Source organism: Pseudomyrmex gracilis, unplaced genomic scaffold (assembly GCF_002006095.1).
Source record: "Pseudomyrmex gracilis isolate BER0280 unplaced genomic scaffold, ASM200609v1 scaffold_52, whole genome shotgun sequence".
Taxonomy (NCBI): domain Eukaryota; kingdom Metazoa; phylum Arthropoda; class Insecta; order Hymenoptera; family Formicidae; genus Pseudomyrmex; species Pseudomyrmex gracilis.
The window spans coordinates 186,938-208,351 of NW_018020636.1; the positions used below are offsets into that span (position 1 = coordinate 186,938).

Genomic DNA, 21,414 nt, shown 5'->3' on the forward strand with positions numbered 1-21,414 from the left:
CGTGGCGCATAATCGCGCGGCGTCCGCGCGCGCCTCCCGCCTTTTGTAACTGCCAACGGGCCAATCTAAGTGACGTACGGCTTTGCGCGACCCCGCGACCTCATACCGCGCCACCATAATCATTTCATACACAATAGTCGGACGCCGTTCGCAACGAGGCGCGCGCGATGCCGGCGCGAGAGGGATCGGGAGCGGTGCGGCTGCAAGAGTAATGGATGCAATTTGTAGCCACCTCCATCCCACCCCGTCGCATTCCAGGGCAGCCGGCTGCTGCACGCGTGATCCGCGAATTTACACGCGTGCTAGACTGGCTCTCGCCCGACCCCGATGTGACATCCCTCCCTCCTCCCTCAAAGAGCCCGCCACTTCGCCATCCCGTGCTTCAACTCTCTCCCCATCCCGTGTCGTTATCTCCGGCAAAAGTGACAGAATAGACGTGGAACTGCAACCGAACACGGTATAAATTAGTGAAGGGAGGAGAGGGAACAGACATAGTTACGCGATTTAAATATCCTGCACTACGAATTCCGGCACGTCGCTCCTGATAAATTCGCGATTCGCATTAACGCGAGTTCCGTGTAATGGAAGAGTCAACGTATTTTATTTTTTCTAAATGGCCGGTTCTTTTATTTAAAAAGTATCGAGAATGCGGAGAATCGGATCGCCAATTTCGTTACACAGCCAATCTAATTCTCTTTCCTATTTGTTTCACGTTTGAAAAACTTTTTGGATATACTCGTCTTTCAACTATTTTAGAGGGAGAGAGAGAGAGAGAGAAATAATCGCAATTACATTTTAAGCGGATTCTCTTTGGAGTATCGTCTAAACTCCGGTGACACTAAAACGAGCGAATATATGCATTTCACATACGTCCACTTTGTAGCGGAATCCGCGATACAGCGTAAAAAATATTTGGGGTCGCCGAGGGGTCGAATCGATAGGGCTAGAATTTACTTGGGAAAGTCCACGGGGGCGGGCGAGCGTACGTAATTACATGGAAAAAATTCTAGTCAGGACGCGAGCGTTCTCTCTCGTTGTTGAGTTAGAGTCGCGTTGCGTGGCGTGCCCGGACTTAGAAATCGGCCAGCCAATCAGCCAATCACGTGCCCCCGCCGCACCGTGGTTGCCTTCCCGATCGCGCAGCCCTACCCGAAATCTCGGCGGGCCAATCGAGCCGCGCCGGCACGCTTCCGCCAAATTGCGCGCTATTTTTAAATATTAAGTCCACTCCCGTCGGAGAATGCCCGTTCGACCGAAACTTGCCGACATTCAGCTCAAGTCACGACGGTTAATTCTTATCGGACATCGTTAAACGACGTGTTCCCGAATTCAGTTCAAAGCTCGCTACAAGATGTCGAACCTAAGATTACGTGAAACTTGCTCGAGAGAAAATGTATTTGAGAATTACGAATTTTTTTTCTTTTTCGCAAACTTTATTTGAAACATCTTTCTACATTATGTACTTTTCTTTCTGTCGCGTTATAAAAGATCTTTGTTCTTTTTTCTCTTCTCTATAGAAGAGATGTATGAATAATAAAACTCAGCGGGGCGACGTAGCTGCTTCGGAAGCAATCGTGTCACCAGCGATTTCTCGCGACGCCGGCCACTGACGGTTTAAATCGAAGCGGTTATCGTATCGGCACGAATTCAAGGACTCCCGCGGGGGCCGAGAAAAGGATAAGAAGTTTGAAATATGTCGCGCTATAAAGTTTTGCCATTTAATTTTCCATCACTTCGTATTATTCGTCAGAGCGAAGTGCGCAGGCGGGGACCGCATTAGTAAGCAAGGAATAATATCGATGCTCCCCGCCGCGCGTGCAACGAAGTTCGGAATTCGCATCGACTTGGGCACGATGCATCGAGCTACTTTCGCGTTATGCAATATTAATGCCCGCGCGCGTCACTTTAAAATACAAACACTTTGGACCGCGCGTGAATAATACATGCCCCCGCGCGGAGCTTCATTACCGATTCGCATCGTTCCCCGATTTATCCCGCGAATCGCCGCGAGTTACCACCCTTTGATTTTACTCACATTCCCTCTCATCCTACTCTCTCTGCTTTACCCGCCGTGTCCACCGTGCCGTGCCGTCGACTCCGTTTTCGTTTACTCGAAAAATTATCGTCGCCACAGTCTCCGCGGTCCCTGCCTCCACAAATTTCTAGCGTGACACTCGAACTTCGCTGACCCCCTTCGTAGATCCTTCGTGGATCCTTCCCATCGGACTATCCGCAACTATCCAAGCGTCTGGGACGTGCCTGACATTCCACGATAAAATATGTTGCGGGCTACATCAAGAAGTGTTCAGAATTTCACGTAGCAATGCGAAGTGTAGTTTACATAAATACGAAGTGGCAACACACACAACGCGCGTTTATTAGTTGATGTAACTGAGAATTAAGTGATAAATGACAAAGACAAATTAGAACTGAAGTAAACATACAATGTTCTGATGATATTTTTGAAATCGGAGATATATTTAAACATTTAACAGGTTTTATTTTAAGAGAGTCATTCGATATAAAACTTCATGGCATTTATCGACATCAGTTTTCCTGGCTTTTATCGCAAAAATTAAAACCTGATGTATTTCTAGATTGTACGGCCGCGGCTCTCAAATGTAGTTTCTTTAAAAAATATTGTTTGCATCGAATATCGCTATGCTAAACAAAAAACCTGATACAGATATTGTCGAGAGATGCGATATCTGATACATACACGCCGCTTCGGGCGAGCATTTCTGCATTATACTCTCCCGGGCGATGCGCGCAAATTGCAAACTTTTCACGCCCTGCTGTTATTGTTATTGTTGTCGTCGAGATAATTACGCGGCGGCACAATTAAATCGCGTGACAATATCGAGTTTCGCTATCGATCGCGCCGCTGATCAATGACGCGTTCGCGCGTCAACGGTAACGTCTGTATCGCTCGCGTCGCAAGCGTGTGCGCGTATTAACGCGCTTTAACGACAAATATAACATTTTGCCCGAAATGTGCCGAACGCACGGGGCCGTAATGCAGCACGCACGTAATTTACGCAGCCGCGCGTCGCGTCATCGTCGCCGGAAATTATCGACGAGCGTCAACACATCGGACCTTCATTTTTGTGTTTTTTTTTTTTTGTGTTTTTTGTTTTGGAGAGGCGATGTTCTTGGATGGCGTGCCACGATAGCGCGAAATATGCATGGAACGCAGTTGAATTAAAATGTGACGAAAATACGGTGAGATTGGTAGCTCGATATTGGATTTCGGTTCGTGCAGCGGCTTCGCGAAACAATCTGTAGACCAATTTGCTTAAAACTTTCCAATAGTCACGAAACAAGAGAAAAGCGTATCTCCAAAGAACAATTGAAAAAAACGTCACACAGACGCGTGTGTAATTGTATTTCTCTCAAATATTTATTTAGGAAAAATGGCCTCTTGATTGTCGTAGAAATTTTAAACCGGTTTAAAAAATCTTTGATAGGCACTTATATATGTATTAGATAATCCAGAAAGGGAGACAGAGTGTTACATCCTTCCCCCGCGATATTAAAGACATTGTCTGGCTGGCAACATTATTGCGCACCGGTCCCTATAATAATCGTTCCGCAATGAAAAAGCAAAAGGAGGAGACGTGACTTTTGAAAATTGCATAAGACGAGGCGCGCGGATGGGGAAGGGAAAGAAAGCGGATGTTCTCGCAAACGTCATTACGGGCGTGCATTTCGCTGCTAATTACAGCGAAATACCCGCGAGGTCCTTTCCTCGGTTAATTAGTTAAACTCCCCTCTTCCCGGCGGTGATAAGCCGGAGAATTTTGTCCTTAACGAGCTGCGCACGCGGCTCCTTTAAGGGACAATGACGAACCGCTGCGGCGTTATCCACCGAGAACTGGCGCGAGAACGATGTTTGTATGCGTCCGCCGTAAAGGCTGTTTTACGCGCCACCAGCAAAAGGGGGAGATAGGTAAGTCAAGTACGCGGTGGCGGTGGCGGCAGCGGCGGCAACGGGGAGTTACTCGGTCTTGGTTTCTCTCGCGTTGAGCGCCCGGGGTTTAGAAAGGTAAGTCGAGTGGTTCACTTGTAAAGCAAGCTAGTGTCCCGCGTAAATATCTATACTCTGTTTAAAATCAACGCCAACCTAACTGAGAGGCGCACTAACCCGTGCATCAAACATAGATAACAACAAATCGCAAATAGAAATAGTGGTGTTTATTTAAAAACTGCCAATTCGTGGGTCTCTCACCTCCATGTACGCGAATGAAAAAATCGATTAAAGTAGTTGCGACAATACTGAGATCGGACAGTGACACTTTATTATTATTTAGGACTAAATGTTATTAAATAATCTTCGCTCCTTCTCTTCCTTCTAGTCAGCTTCCTAATAATATTTTTCTAATTAGCAAACACGCGTATCTCTCTTGCATCCTCAGACAAGAATCCTCTCAAAGTAGACGCTACATTACAGTTTCGTAATTCCTGTTGTTCGTGGGTAATCATTTTCGTAAAAGACAAGAAGTATTTAAATTTCATTTCGTAGCTTCAAGTAAATTTAGATTTTCGCAAATAACATTTGCTTTGAAATTTAACAAAATTTCCAAACTTGTCTTTTCTCTCGCTTAAATATTACAATCTCTTTTTTTACTTTTATTTTCTCTCTCTCTCTCTTTCTCTCTTCTATTGATTTGCGGCTCTTTGAAAAATAAACTCAATCGATCCTCACGTTGAACAATTTCACACCTCTTGAATGCTCATAAGAAACTCAAGCAATAATTTTCATATTTGATTCGTTATTTTCCACGAAAAACGAAACATAAGGCTTTGCGGTTTGTACCGCCGGGATGCATTTGCAATGTACACCTCATTGTCCCGAATAGTAAATCGCGATGGCGAACGAGCGTTACTTTCGAGCGAAACGTGTAGCTGAAGCGAGTGCTCTGTTGGGAACGCGATTCGGCGGTTGCATTGCGAGCTGTGCGCATAGCGAGAGTTGCACTTTGGGGGTTTCGATGACGACCATCGGGATTTATTCGATTATTACGTATGTTATTATGTCTCTCATTATTAACAAACTCCAATGAAAGGGTCATGTCCTTAATTCGCGATATATTCACACTGTACGATAATCATGGAAATTGACAAATGAGAGTTTTTCCTAACGCAAAAAAGTACATTACATAATTACATAATTAAACTTACTTTCTTCACGCATCGTCGTCGTATTAACGTAAATAATTGGCTTTTTAATGCGAGAGCGTAAATTGAACACGGAGAATCACGCGGAGCTTAAAGAGAAAAGATAATTTTCGCAATCATCGAGAAAAGTTAGCAATGACTGCACCTTGACGCAAACACACTCTAAGTTTACCGACGTGTCGGTATCAATAAGACCACCCGGTAGACTTCGTAAATCTCGCCGCTCCGCGTAATCTGGCAATCGAAGTTTTCTAATCACGCGAGACATCGCCGAATGGACTATCGATATGCAGTCAGAAGTGTCGGACTGGTCGCATGAAATATGACTTCTTATTCGGTTTTCCGAAGAACTTGTCGATAATGTTATGTTATTTTTATCAAATCGTCGAGCTTTGCCCAACGCGAACGTAATTTCGAAGATTGTTCGAATATTTATATACTTACCGTTGCATAATAACCGATCTCTTATTGCACAGGTGTGTATATAAATGATAGTGATGGTAAATAAATATTTTCGGGATTAAGTCGTCATGAAGATTCATTAGCGGAAATTTAATTGCTTTATATTATATACAATGTCTGTTTTTTTTCTTTTTTTTTTTTGATTTTAGAATAATATAAAACTGTCTGGGATGAAAGAAATATGCTCGAGATGGAATGTGTATTTAACACGTTTGAGAAAAGAATCTCATTAACTTACGCGTTAAGATGAACACTCATAATTGCAATTAAGACAATCTAAAGCAAGACAAATAGATAACGACGAGTTGTTGCGAACGAGATTGGCATTCTTCTTCTGGTAAGGTTTATTAACGCGACATGTGTGCACAAGACAAGAAAATAACTTTATATGATAACGTGTTATGCATACCATGCATATCTTTATTAAAGCACATGCATGCGACAACAAATGATATTTAAGTTTTTTACTTCGGTGAATGTTAACGCATTCATTACCTCATCGTGATTTACACACCAATAAATAAACATAACTTCTATCAATGCTTTGTTAACTCGTGACATGGTTTATGTATCAAGAAGATTTGTTCATATGATATTATGTAAAATCAATTAAAGTATATTTTTCAGAAATAAAGTGTATTATCTCATAACATTTTTTAAATAAATAATTTGATAGTGATATTATTTTACATTTTATTTAAAAATTATCCATTTTATAACAATATGAAAAAAATATATCCGCACATATATAATTCATACATATATATTATATATGCGTGTATGCCTTTATACGTGCGTGTGTGTAACCTCCATATTTTGTAAAATAAATTTATTAAAACCTCTAAAGGCTTCACAAATTTGCATTTAATTTCATTACATCATCATTACGAGGCGATTAAGTTAAATTAGATTAAATTACAAGCGGCACGCAATAATTATCCTCAAAGTTATAAAGAAGAGAGATTATAATTAAAATTTTTCACGCAGTTACATTAATTTGAATTACCATTCATAATCGCTATTAAATAAATATCAACCGAACAGTCAAAGAAATCCTCACGGGTTTAAAAGTGCGCGTGCTCTTTCTTAAAAGCACGCGGCTTCTCTCTCTACCTCGCTAATTAATTAATTAATTAATCCAAGAACCCAGCTTGAATCGGTCCGCATAGAATTTGCTTGCGAAGCGTTTACGAGAGAAGTGTTTTGCACCTTTGTGATCTTCCAGGTACCTTTCTCGCTCTCTGTCTCTCTTTCTTTCTCTCTCTCTCTCTCTCTGTCTCTGTCTCTCTCTCTCTCTGTCTTTCTTCTCTCTCCTCTCTTTCTGTCTCTGAGATATTCCGGGGAGTTTTTCTTCAATGCGAAATGCGACTTGTCGTCGCGTTGCTTTTTCGCAGCGCGGTAATTTTGCCGCTTCTCAGCCGATTTAATCCGCTCGCGAAAACGCCGAATGGAGATTAACTACCTCGTTTAAATGCATGCGTTGTCGTGGCGCATTCAAAGTGGAAGCAACGCGAATGGAATTTGCCGCCTCAAAGAAAATTATAAACACGAACTCGCGTAATGCGCGCGCGCGCGCTCACGTCGCGCATAATCGCATTCGTCCTGCTTCCGCTTTGGCGCGTTTTGACCGCGTTGCTACCGTTTCGAAAACTGATTTTTCAAAGCAACGGTTTTTCGAAATACCGACGACTTTTTCCATATATACACAACGACGGCGAGCGCCGTCTTTTATTTGCACGCGCAATCGCATTAATTCGTAATTTTTCTCTTTGCGATGTACAATGAACACGCAAAATAGCATTTTTATTTCACTGCGTTGTACTTTTTATCTCGCATGTTAAGTCACTTTCGAAAGAAATATCCAATCGCGTTTAAGTTTTTTTTTTTCTATGATGATGGATATAAAGTAACTCTCTTTTCTTCTTTTCACATCGCACTTGTTTTCTCTTTGTCCACGCTCTCTTCCTCGTTCTTGCGCTCTCTATCACGATATCTCATTGCCACAATGGATAGAGAAAGGAACCGGCGTATTGAATAAGTTATATGGCACAAACACAGAAAACTACGGGCGCGCAACTCCTTTCTCTCGGGCTTGGATAGAGGGGTTTTCTGAGAGAAAAGCTAATTCCACGAAAACAAACCTCGTGCAAGACGCGACCGTGTTGCACCGCGCCTGTACTTACGGTGAAATGGATCGGAGAGAAAAGCCAACCTCACTGAAAAGTGCCTATATAAGACTTTTTCGCGAGTTAAATGAATTGGTGATAAGTGCATTTTGTATTTTATACTTTTCCCCATTTTCTTCCCTTTCCGGATGTCGAACTTCGGAAGACGGAACCGCAACGATGCGTAAAATGTGTGTTTCCAACGTGGTCTCGATCGCGAAGTCAATGAATTTCTTCTCGACAAGTTATCGGTTTGAGTTCCCGCGCAAGTGTTTCTTGTTCCGTGATCTTGTAATGGACTTCGCGATGAATCCATTTTGAAACTTCGACGGCAAATCCAACGATCTCTCTCTCTCTCTCTTTCACTCTCTCTTTTTCTTTCTCTTTCTCTATGGGATGAGAAGCGTAGTTCTTGTGAATAAAGATATATATATATATATATACTTGTGATATGGCGAAGATTCTTTGCGGAATTTTTTTTATTCAAATGCTATCGTGTAGAAAAATTGATATCGTTTTGTGTGCTTCGTGTGCACAAGTAATATTACATATCGCGTTGTGTCTCCCAATATCTATCAATAGTCTGTTACGTTCGTGAGTTCCACTTGCTTTTTGGATTGTAAAAATACAGATATGTTGCGTATAACATGTATATATTTAATAAAGCGGAAATTCGCCAAACTCTCACTTCAAATGCAAATTTCTAAAAGACACCCGCGCTGTTTATTTCTTTAGTTGAAAGTGTTAATTTCTCGTTCTTCTTTTCGCACGACGGAAATTTCGATCCCAGAATTTTCAAGACGGAGAGAAACGGAAGATACGAGAGAGCATTTCTATCTCTCTCTTCCTATCCTCTCGAATTCTCCAGGAAGAAGATGCGCGAATAGTAAATCGAGATGCGAATGTTGGAGAGGATTCGACGAGATTCGAGCGTCGATTAGTTCCACGCTATTCCGTTTTGCCTGCCGCCATCTTTTTTGTTCGGGAAATTTGTTTTTTAAGATTAGATTCACACTGAAGCGGGTTTAATTTTCCAGCAGAATGATCTGATTTCCGACAGTTTTCTGCAGCGAAAATGAAAAATACAGCAACGTATATTTTACAAATTTAATCGTTATCATCGATATTAACGAATTTGCGAAGAGATTTAAGAAATTTTTAAAAAATTTCAAATAACCAGACCAAAAGAAAAATGCAAAGAAATTTTAAATAATTTGACCAAAATGTCGAAGTATCAAAATGATTTAAATTTGTCACAAACTCGCTAAAGAGAGAGAGAGAGAGAGAAAGAGAGAGAGAGAGAGAGAGAGCTTAAATAGCACAGTAAAAATAATATAAAATCGATTTTGAATCTAAATTGCAGTTCGTCGATTAATTGTGCATCTCCGATGCCTTACACAAATCTTGTGTGAATAAAACTTCAACGTCTAAAAACTTTTTGAAAACTGAAATGTATCAAATCAATCTACAATTCAGTAGGTAAGACCAAATAAAACGGCGTACATGACATGGCGTGCAAAACGAGCGAATGGCGACGCGAAATCACCTGGGATCCGTTTACAGCGGCGGAAGTCTTCGCTCCACCTTCCCACTACCGTCTACGCGAAAAGAAGCGAAAGTAGCTTATTCTCCTAACTTGACCTGACCTGACCCAACGTAACCTGTTCGATGTTCGAGGCGGAAACTAATTTAAGTTGGAGAATCACTTTGGCTGTTTCGATTTATTCAGATACTCGACGTATTTCCCGTGAGGGAGGGAGAGAGAGAGAGAGAGAGAGGGAGAGAGAGAGAGAAAGAGAGAGAGGGAGAGAGAGAGGAAGGGAGAAAAGGAGAGAAGGGAAGTGGAGAACCCTTCCTCCTCTCGTCTGCCCTTTCTACTGTCACCCTGTCACCTTTTGCACGTACCCCAATCGCACTATTCACCTTCGACACGTGACTGCGAACGAGCCCGCCACGCTGACGCATTTAAAGCGACGACTAACGCGGGAACTTCGATTTCTCGGCGGAAGTGGAAAGAGGTATTGGAAAACTTGACTTTTTGCGGCAGGATGAGAATTGAACGGGGACTTTGTGCGAAGTAAACGTCACAGGCAAACTTATTTGCATATAGTCAAACACATGAACGTTTGTAAATAATTTTGCGGAAGGAAAATTGCGTGAGCACACAAAACTCAGAGAACGCAACGTCGCGATCAAAAAAAGATCACGTCGGAGTTTAATGTAAGAAAAAAAAAAAAACTAGTTCGAAAGAGAAAACCTGTCTGCAAAGACCATTGAAGTGTGAACGAAAAAACAAGTTATTTTAACGTCGTCGTTGTTATTTTATGCTGACAACAAAAAATAAAATAAAAAGCGGTTAATTTTATTAAAAAATTATCGTGTTCAACGAACAACGATTAGCGCACGCTCGATTGGGAACCAAATTAAATAGTTTAACATGATGTTTCGACATGAAAAGAGCGCCGCGTCGAAAGCCGCATATTTATAAACGGCGCGCGCGATCAGATTCTTCCCGTTGCGCGAGAGTTTAATTAATATTTTCTAATTAGCAATGTCGCCGCCACGAGCGGGGCCAGCAGCATTGTGCGCGTGCTAATTGGACGTCACCGTGCGTTCTTTTGTGCGTGCCGTCGTGAATGTTTGACTTCGATTAAGCGGAAAGAAAAGTGCGAGGACAGGCGATCCGACTAATCGGAAGCGATCGTGATTGATCGGGCGACTTTATTTCGTCGGTAGTTAAATAGAAAATATTGCCCTGTCTTGGCCACACATTTGCAGAGACGTGTGTATAGTAACAACGGTGAGAACGCAAAAAAAAAACGCGCGATGCGAAGAGTTTAAAATTTAAAACTCTCTCTGATTTATTTCAATTACGCTCGCGCTGTCTCCCTGGTCACCGCGAAGTGTAATTACTTTTACGTCCAATCACCGTACTTTTTTCGAGGAGCGGACTTTTGAACTCTAATCTGACTCGCTGTTCAGTCTTATCGACAATCCGCTGTCGCCACACTTTTATTACATTAATTACGGTATCGATCGGGATTCGGGACGTGTATCAACAATCCACCAATCTGGTTTATATACATATGACAGAAATATCATATTTTCATACATATATATATATGATGATTTCTACCTCGATTTAATCCAAACGGCTTTCTGCTTAATTCCAATCTCGAGAAACTGAGATAAGTAAATTAATTTAAAGATATAAAAGAGGATCGTGAATATCTCTCTTTCTCCGGACAAGAGAAGATTCGCCCAGAAATCGTCTGAAAACGCGAGCGCATTAAAATCCTGGCGAAGAGAGGCCTAAGGGCGGTGCATAATGCAACGAAGGGATGGCGCGGCGTGAGACGAGGGGGTGGATAGCGTTTTCATATAAATTCATGCGAGCAGCTCTCCAGGCTGCAGCGGGAAAATCGGGAAAGCCGGGATTATATCCTCAAGAGTTTGCCAGCTTTCAGCGCTCATTTGAGGAGAGGCTGCGAGAGAGGAGAGGAGGAGAACACGCAAGAGGGGAGAGAAAGTCGTAAAGCGATGCCGAGTGTCCAGGGGTGGACTTGCGGCACGCGGCACTTATCTGCTTAGAAACGCAGTAATTTATGCATTAAGCTGCCTGCTTAATTACAAGTGCACTGATGGTGCCACTTAATGCTGAAAGTAATCCGGTACACTTGCACAAATTCTAAATACTTTTTCATCTCCAAGATTTAAATATCAATCGTTTCTCTTCGCGCACGACAGATGAATCTTCTCTTGTCAGAGATCGAATTAGTTAAATTTTCACCGAAAATAAATTTCACCACAAATACAATTTTGTCCTAAAAGGGATTCAATGTTTCTAGCAACAAAGTAAAAGTGGCAATTAAACTATGTAAATAATAAATAATAATAAAACAAACACACAGTATTGCATGTAATAAATACAAATTGTGACTGCAATTATATCTCACGCGTTATTAGAAAGATTTGCACATGTTCCGTGTGTCCTATTTTATTTTAATTGGGAAAAGCAAAATACTTAAGCCGCGCAAAAACAGGGATTCCGAAATATCACTTCCACCCCTGGTACGCTACGCTCTGGGTCAACTCTTCATCCTCTCCCCGTCACGCTCCTCTTTTGCGATACGCTCTTCCAGGCGGATTAAATACACTCGTCCTGATCCTGTGCGCGCATGAAAAAAGGGACGATCGTAAAGTAAAATAACTGTTTCAAAAAAATCATTCGCATCACGCGTCGGACTTTTCATTTCCGCCGCGACGAGATATCTACCATCGGTGTGGTGCGCGCGGTACTTTACGATAACTCGGTGAAACCCGCCCGGCGCGTTTTTCCCTCCGCAATCGCGGAAACACGTGTGTCACGTGTGCTACTCCATATTTTCCGTGAAAAAACGCGCGCTCCCGAATATCAGCGCGCTCGCGAATACATTCGTCGCGAAGAAAAATTTTGCGAGGTTTGAAGCTTTACGTTCATGTTGCAATTCTTATCTTTCTCGTCCAAAATAGGGATATCATTTAAACGTAATAAGGGACTTGGTATATGTCTAATGAGCGCGGAACGCGCGTATGTTATTCTCGGTACTTTGACGGCCGACGTGAATCCACGATCTGGGCATTATCGGAAAGAGCCCCGGTCGGATCGCGGAGCTCAAATAAACGACGCTCCGGCATCGCGACGGCGGCGCCGGCGCCGACTCTACATGTCACCGAGAGAGCGTCACTTTGAGCCGGTTATCGTTTATGTAACCAGTAACGAGCGCGGACTTCGTTAGTGTAAGCGCATTTCACGCAAAAGGTTACTTTGAGCTCGCTCAACGACGGTGGGCGGAAGAAGAGCGGCGAGGGATGGACTGACGAGGGGAAAACGACGAGGGGACGAGGCAGATCCCGAGCGCAATTACATTATACGCCCTCCCTAATTAGCGGAATTTCCGGCTCGCAACACGACGTGTTGTGTTCGTGGCGGATAAACGAGTCTGAAGTCTAAAATAACGTTGCATAATAAAATTAAACAATACGAGCGTTGTTGTTAATTAGCGGCGGATTTGGGACGGGATAGAGATTGAAGCGCGCGGCACGCTCGCTTGTGGATTTTCACCTATCGGTACGCGTAACGTCGTCGCGCGCGCGTGCGTGACGTTATAAAATCTCTTTATTTTTGTTTCGGCTTATACATTTAATCCTTGATCTTGTTTTACTTGCATTGCAGTATAAATTTGCAAATGTGTTCTCTATTCATTGATATTATTATTGAGCAAGTAAAATAAAACAATAAAACAATAAAACAATATAAATAAAAATATTCTTGACAAATATGTGTAGAATCATTAAAAGTTTTATGATAATATATCGTCTGTATAATTTTGTATTAGATTTGTTTCAAGATACATATATATATATAGCCATGTATCTGTGTGTGTATTAAGTAAACTTAAATTTTAAATACAATTTGATAAGCGTAACTTATAGTTTGTAATTTGTAATCATTTAGGATAGCTACTGGTGTCACGGAATGGACCAAAAGTATAAGAATTTCTGAAGTTTTTAATATACGAATGTGTTAGATTTACGGATTTTTTTGGGAGGGATTCTAGGGTGCAAGGGAGAGGCTTTGAAAAAATCCGTGCGACGGGGATGACTTATGCCGCGTTTTCATGCGGCGTTGGGACACCTTGCGTAGACTGAAAAAGGACCGCGCCATCATAAATCAGCACATTAATTCGTAACGAGATTAGTATAATAAATCATCGTCCACCTGGTATTTGCATATGCCGTGCATTACTCTCGTCATGTGACCCTCGTCTTCCGGGGTGGTCGACGGTAAACGTTGATGACGCTCGCCAAGTGAATATCACAATTAATATTAATCTAAGATTTTTTTCAGAACTGTTTTTTTCTCCTCTTCCCAGAGTCGTTAAAGCATTTATGAAGTTAGATTTCTTGAGAGCTCCTCTAAGTTTCTCGACATATACATGTTTATTATTACAAATATACGCGGAAATTATAGGCGTTTAATCTAAATAAAACAAAAACAAAAAAAAAATCAACGATGATCTCTTGTTCGCGTGGTTTTGTTATCTCAAGACCGGATATCCAAACGATAAAACTGCTAAAGTAATTGAGGAGCTCGCTTATGTTCGGTCCCTCTCGGGAGAGCTCCCGTGAAATGGAACACTTTTTTCCCTTCCCGGACACTTGAGGATACCGTTGCGCGGGTTTTCTTCTTTTTTTCGAGCGCCACCCAGTAGAGTAGATCGATTCGCTTTTCGGGAGACACAAGCGGCGTCAAAGGGTTGAAGCTTATCGCGTGGGAACTCTTTTACTCCGTTCGTTCGCGCACCCAATGGAATTAGCCGTCGCTAACCACCCCCGTTTCCCGCCACCCCCGCGCCGTCCATCTATAGGGAGGGATGCCCTGATAAGAACGAGGGTGCGCGCACGCGCGCGTCCTTTCTTTCTTCGTTTCTCTCCCCCTCCGCTCTTTCCTCCCGGGATGGCAGTTTCTCCGCCACGATTACCCCAGAAATCTTTCTTCGGCTAATGCAAGAACTGTGTTTCCGGCGGTTCGCCCGATGCTTCGCCTACCTTCGGGGCAGACAAGCACGTACACACGCGGGAGCGCGCGCGAGCGCGCGGACGGTGGCGTGCATTTACAAGTGCGACTTGCCACACGGGGGAAGTGGGAAAAGCGGGTTAGAAATAGGAGGGTGGACAGCTCCGTGCGCTGGCGCGCTATAATGTGAGAAACGGTGAGAAATATTTGGGCGAAAGCACAAGGCTGTGCGGCTGCCGAGCTGCTCTGCGCTCGAATCGACAACGTAATTGACAGGAGTTTGTAGAGACTTCGAAACTCGTTTAGAAATTTAAAGGGATTATTAAGTTCTACGAGACTTATCGGACATGACACGTTGCACATTTTACAGAAATTTACGCGCACGATATATTTTGGAGACATTGTTCATTCGCGCTTGCTTTTATTGTCATATTTTTTGATTGAAAGAAATTTCAATAAAGAGATTGCATGTGTGCATGTATTACGCGTTGTTTTGCTAACTATATATCTATAATGTGAAAAATATTTGAATAAAAAACAGTTAATGAATGTCGGTTATCTATCGAAAGCTGGTGTACGTGTGCGTATGCGTTTGTCGTGTGTGTGTATCGCTATATTATAGTTATACAGAAAAACGAGTACTCCGAAAAATTCGATGCTGATACGTGTATTCGATATTCGAGAGGTAGCCATACGCGGGACATGTAGAACATGAAGGACATGGATTACGAAGAACGTACAAGGGATATGCCTCAACAATCTCACATGTCCCAAGGGCATGCTCAAAAATCTCATGAACATTTTTCGCAGACAGCACATAAATACACGGATGCTCCGAACTATCTGAGATCCCATAAAACAAAACTACATTTTGGCGTAATTAGTGACGATAATGGAACAAATAAAACAAAATACGTTTCAATATCAAACTAATTGATAAAAAATATATATATATAAATATAAGTCAAAGAATTTTCTTTTTTTATAAAAATGTGTCAAACTGATAAAGAAAATTTTTCAATTTTAATGAAATTTTAAATAGCGAATAATATATATATATCGACTACAAACATATATCGAAAGCTTCGCATATTTATACTGTTTCGACGTGACAAAATTTCGCATACATCGTCACCATGCGCGAACATGATTATTACATGATATGTAAATACGTTTTGATGTACCGTTTAATCACACTTTGACCAGCGCGCAGTGAATTATCTCTCAATATTCTCGTACATGTAAATCCTCTTTAAAGAAAGCTTTCATCAATATACGTGTTTGTTTGTCACTATATTCAGATGTCTAATTATTCAATCACACAATATAGTGTGAAAGCCCCGAGTAATATATATATATATATCGACTAACTGAGGCTGGTGACTGAACAAAGAGAATGTAATAAATAATAATAGTCGCGCACACACTAATCGTGTCACTCAAATTAATTAAGTTCTGTTATTGGAGCAAAGATTTGCGCTGATCATATGTTTCAATCCACATTCTGGCAGAGAAAATACGCGACATGGTGATTTGGCGCGCTCGATAGAACGCAACAACGCTTTATCCGAATGTGTGCCGCCGCGACGCACACGCACACACACACATTAAGTCCCCGAGTTTCAATCCTATCGTCTCGTCATTCGTCATTTATTTCACACGTGCGTGTATTCAATCAGCTTAGCCTTTGTAAGACGCGCAGAGCTCTGTGCCGTGTGTGTCATAACCAAATGATCGGCTATAGGATATGCTTCCATGGCCGGCCACACAGGCAAGACTTCCGCAGCTCTCTCTGCGTCCTAATGCGAATGCGCTGTTTCTAATTTAATATCTTAAGGACTGGCATTACCGACGTCAGTTATACTGGATTAGAACGTCAGAGGCGCGCGATGGGAAACACGCGGACGATTCTCGCAATTTGCGTAAATGACTTTTCATCAAGCACACACGCAAATACGTTCTCCACCGATACGTATATATATAATATACCATAAATAAGACTTATCTAAATTAAAATCTGTATATTTGAAAATAAAATAAATATTGTGATATTTTTACAATATTAGCAATAATATATCTGCTTATATAACATTTTTTAGTTTCGTTTCAATAATAAATAAAATATATTTTTGAAGAGCAATGCACAATATTAAAATGAAATATTTACTCTGAAGATGACAATGTTTCAATATTTCATTTTCAATATCTATTACGAACCTGCGCGGCATGTTTTTTTTAGATGTTTTGCACAAGTCATAAATATGTCTTATATAGAAAGTGCTCGGAGCCGTTTCGCGTCGCCAAATGCTGAAAGAGTGATACACTTTCTCTGACAAGTGTTGAATAAATAATAACGTCAAAGTGATATTGCCGACATATTCCGCGTCGTTGCATATTAATGCGAATCCGTTTTCTCCCTTCTTATATCCCATTATCGCTCGAAATGCGCCAATATAAAAAAAAAAAGTTTTCATATTCCCCTTATGAATTTTTCATAAATCTCTTCTTTTTAAATAAAAATATTACATTAAAACCGAGCTCTCTGCGCCTTGTATATAAATGTTACGTAGAACGCGCAAGATAAACGTAAAATTTTTAAATATATGATATATATTTTGTGTTTTTTGTGTGTGTGTGTGTATGCAGCCCTTCATATAGTTGTGAGCAGTGTGTAAAAGTTTGTTGCACAAAGCAGGGTTTTACGGTGACACGGCACGTTTAACCATATATTTTGTGTCTCTCTTTAAAAATATACACTTCAAATAAACGTGGCAAACGCGAATGGAAGGTCACTTACCGAGAATCTGGCTAAGCACGGTGCGGCCATCTTCACCGAGACAAGCGCTGCGTGCGTCAAATGGGTTTGTAAACTGCACAAATGCGTAACCCTTGTGCATCGAAATACCTGTCGGGGAAAAAAATTGCAACGATTAATTAAACACATCTTGCAAAAAACTTGACGCAAGAAACCCAACTACTACTTTCCGCGGAGTGTTCCGCGGTGATAAAAATAATGAGATAAATTCTTTGAGATAAAACAAAGAATTAGAAGATATAAAACAAATAACGAAACTTTTTTGCGGAAAAAGTTTAAACGAGCGAGAAAAAGAGATAGAGAGAAAGAGAGAAAAAGAGGAAAAGGAAGAATAACGCCCCGGGCTAGAAATATTTACAAATATCTGAAACACGCGTAAATGCATTCGCGAAGCGCATTGCGCGTAATTGAGCGGCTAAATGTTTCCTCACAAGTAACTCTCTCTCGTTTTTACACGAGAACTTTCTCCCATAAATATGTATAGAATTAAATTTAATTGGATAAACTTCTGACTGAAAAACAAAAATCTCGAAATTAAATAACGAAATTTCCAAACGATTAAATACAACTCTGGGGAATATTAAACATTTTTGCAAACCAAATTAATAAAAACAAGAGCGCGTTGTTGCCGGTCGATTTTGCCCGAGCGGCAAGTCGCATGAACGCGACCTGTAATCTGTGTACCCGTAATAACTTTTGCGTGGTTAGCAGCTGACCATGCATGGAATTCATTATGCCGAAACAAATATGTAAATCTAACCTACACGCACGCGCGCATCTCACACGTACGTGTTGTGCGCGTATGTACGTTCTGGAATGCAAATACTGTCCGTGCGAATCCGCTTCGCTGCGAAGCTCCGGCGCGAGAGATGTTCATAGTTTTCACCATTGCTATTGTTATCAGCTCATTCTTCAATAGACACCGTCTGTGTTTGGCCAAGGGATTTCAAAAATAAGTGAATCGAGATTTAGCCCAGACAAATAGTCACTTGCAAGCTCCTTTTATGTATTTTTTTCGAAGAGGAGTCTTTTTTCTCTTCGTAACATGAACAAGAGAATAGAATAACATCATTCATATAGTTCTTGTTCATACAAACAGTTACTTTGTTTTAACTCGATAAAACAGTCAGTATAGAAAGCTATATTAGCGTCTCGAAATACCGGAGTTTCTCGCGAAAAGAAAATAAGTGAACTTTTAATTAATCAAAAGTTTAAAAACAATAATTTTAAATCAATCAAGAATTTATGAACAGGATTGTGCAAATTCTTGGGACATATTTCACAAACAAAATTTACATACAGAATTGACAATGGTTATTTTCTCTTACTGCACATTATTTAATTATTTAATTCATTTGAATTTAGTGCGCATCCCTTCAAGATACATAATGCTATTCTAAATTAGAACTGCCAATACTCGTTCAGGTTATTCAACATAAATAAATTTACGGATCGTCTCCCTGATTTATATATACAGATTGTTCTCTCTTTTTGAGTTATTCCAAATATTAACCGAAATGACTAGCACAAATTTAACATGGACCGGTTAATATTCTTTGATATTTATTTTTACTCGTGTGTAAATATAAAACTGCAGATATAACTTTGACATTTACACATCAGGAATATGACACAAAAGCAGAAGTTGTAAATTTTTACGCAATATATTACAAAAAACCAGTTACCTGAAAAATATGATTAATTAGTCGAAAAATTGCTACTGTTCGAGCAAACATCCGATGTGGTTGATTTGAAAGAAAAAAAAACATTAAAACTACTGAAGAGTCTTTAATCCGTGTGCAACTTGATTTTGCACAAACGTTCTTTCACTTACGTCGCTTGGGTTGCACCTTTGTCTTAACGCGGTTTTCCGTCGATTTTAAATTCGAACCTATTCCTCGTTTCCAGCAAGAGCAAATTTATCATCGCACGTAACACATAGCGATCCCGTCGATCTCACGAAACATTTAGCGCTCCGAAACTCGACTCTTCGATATATATATAAAGCACTATATCATCCCCATATCTCAAAGCTTAATCTCACCCCTCGCATTTTCGGAACGCAGTATCGGCCGAAAAGGAGATCGTCGTGTCGATCGTATCGATCTTCGATCCTCGTAACGTAACTCGTCATCGCCGTAACGTTTATTCCGGAATTTAAATCGCTGTCTGCGCGCATGTCATACGCAAAGAGGGGGAGGCAGAACGGCGACGGTGGTTATGTGTGCATTTGTGCATGGCGGTTGCAAGAGTTCGATATCGACGACCAAGAGATCGTTTTGCGACAAAATTTATTCTGCCCATAAAAACGCGATAGCGAAACGCGCGACCGTAAGTGCAAGTATATGCGCGAGTACGGAGGGGCGCGCGTTTGTGATACGATGTGCCTCCCGGTTATTATTTTACTTTCGGGGTTGCAGACGTTACATTAAATTTTTCAATACGCACGAATCTCGCGGCGCGATTAGAATTATCTAATTAACAAGAAATTGACGATACGGGGCGCTTCTTTCTCTTGTACACATCTCGCAGAATGATGATTTTCCTGCGAGTTTTGTACATACGACGAGTTTAAAATGTACTTAGACCTTTGAGAAGAGAATGATAAAAATGATATTTAAACTTTCACTTATGTGAATCGAAATATTTGCGAAATATTTACATATCAGAAAACCATTACTAGTCATTTGAGATATCGCTCGGTTTTTTTGTTCGATTCTCGCGGTAATATAATCAGCACGAGATTTCATAGAGATGCTTGTGAGGTTTCAGAAAACGTTTGACTGCAAACATCATCATCGATCCCGAATCCGTACTCTCTCGCAATGAGATTTGAGTGCTGTTACAAAATGTACTATAACGTTATACAGAATCATTATAAGATATTGGTATCAAAAGAATTTCAATACACTGAGAGTTTCAATTTCATTTCCGCACGAAGTTAGCAATCGCGAGATCAAATCGCGTCAAGTATTTTCAATCAAATTGGTTCTGAGATAATTAGCCGGACAAAAATAAAAAATTCGAGTACATGTTTGAGAAAAAAACAGAAAAAAATAAACTTCTTGAAAAGAAGTATTAAGTTAATTGTAAAAGTTTTTTCTATGAAACTACTGTCAATATGGCTTTTGCCATTTTTACACGCATCAGCGAAAAATTGCACGCATGACTTATTTATACTTTGCTTTTTCAGTTCCAAACAGGAAAGATCGAATGAATTCAATTGCAAACAAGAATTGGAAACGTCAAAAAATGAAAAAATCGAAGTTTATAAGTTATCGAAGTATATTGAAGTTAATAATTTCGACTGATTTTCAAAAAATAAACAGATTCACTATGTGTAACAATTATTTATATGTTTTTTCACATGTTCATTCAATTGTTTTCGTTTCCTGCAAAGTGACGACCAAGTGCCATCGATAACGGCGGGACTACGTTGAGGGCTTGTTGTAGTGAATTTTTCCAATGTTTTGGCATGTATATGGAACAAATATCGACTTTATATTGGAAAACTTGTCGGCAGAGAGATTCTCCAGTGTAGTTATCTGGGCATTCGACGGTACAGATTTAAATCATTCTGACGACGATTTCTTCCGATACACAATTGCATACAGGGAAACGTCCACAGGGAAACTATCACGACTCTTTTCGTTTAGACTTTTTGGGTAACTGAAAATCAAATTTTTTTTTCTCAACAAAAGATTGGTTTTCTCTTTCACGAATATTCTTCTGACTCTCTGTTATGACATACAAAAAAAAACCAATTTGAATGATTCTCTCTTAAATGCGTAATTTTTGTTTCCGTCTTTTGAATTATATGTAAAACTCGCGCCAGCAAAATGTTAAATTAAGACGATCATCGCGTCGAGGATTTTAAATGCTAAATCTTATCTCAAACAGAAACAATTACCGAAAGCCGGAGATCGTATACATTTTCGCGTTGAACCTTGTTTGCAAAAGAGATATTTGATTCGTAGAATTTGTAATTTATCTGCTATCGCGCGCATTGCACGCAGCGTCGCGACGACAGGACGCGGCTTATCCTTCGTATCGGCGTCCCTCTAATCCCGACGAGCGCCTTAATTCCAGCAAGAACGAAGTTGCCCTTATTGTCTTCGTCCTTTATTGAGAAAGTAAGCTGTTTATCGGCAACTGGCAGCTCCTTGTAATTTCGACATCCGACATTCGAAATTGCAACTTTACTGGACAGAGAGGGAGAAAAAGAGAGAGAGAGA

General features: G+C 40.7%; 1 protein-coding gene across 2 annotated transcripts in view; it reads right to left on the reverse strand.

Moving 5' to 3' along the window:
- Positions 1-21,414, reverse strand: part of LOC109853654 — a 142,961-nt gene that overhangs the window by 45,227 nt on the left and 76,320 nt on the right. For both annotated transcript variants that reach the window (XM_020425965.1, XM_020425964.1), the window contains one exon: positions 17,162-17,269. In XM_020425965.1, the coding sequence (XP_020281554.1) occupies positions 17,162-17,269 (108 nt within the window). The remainder of the gene's footprint in view (positions 1-17,161; positions 17,270-21,414) is intronic.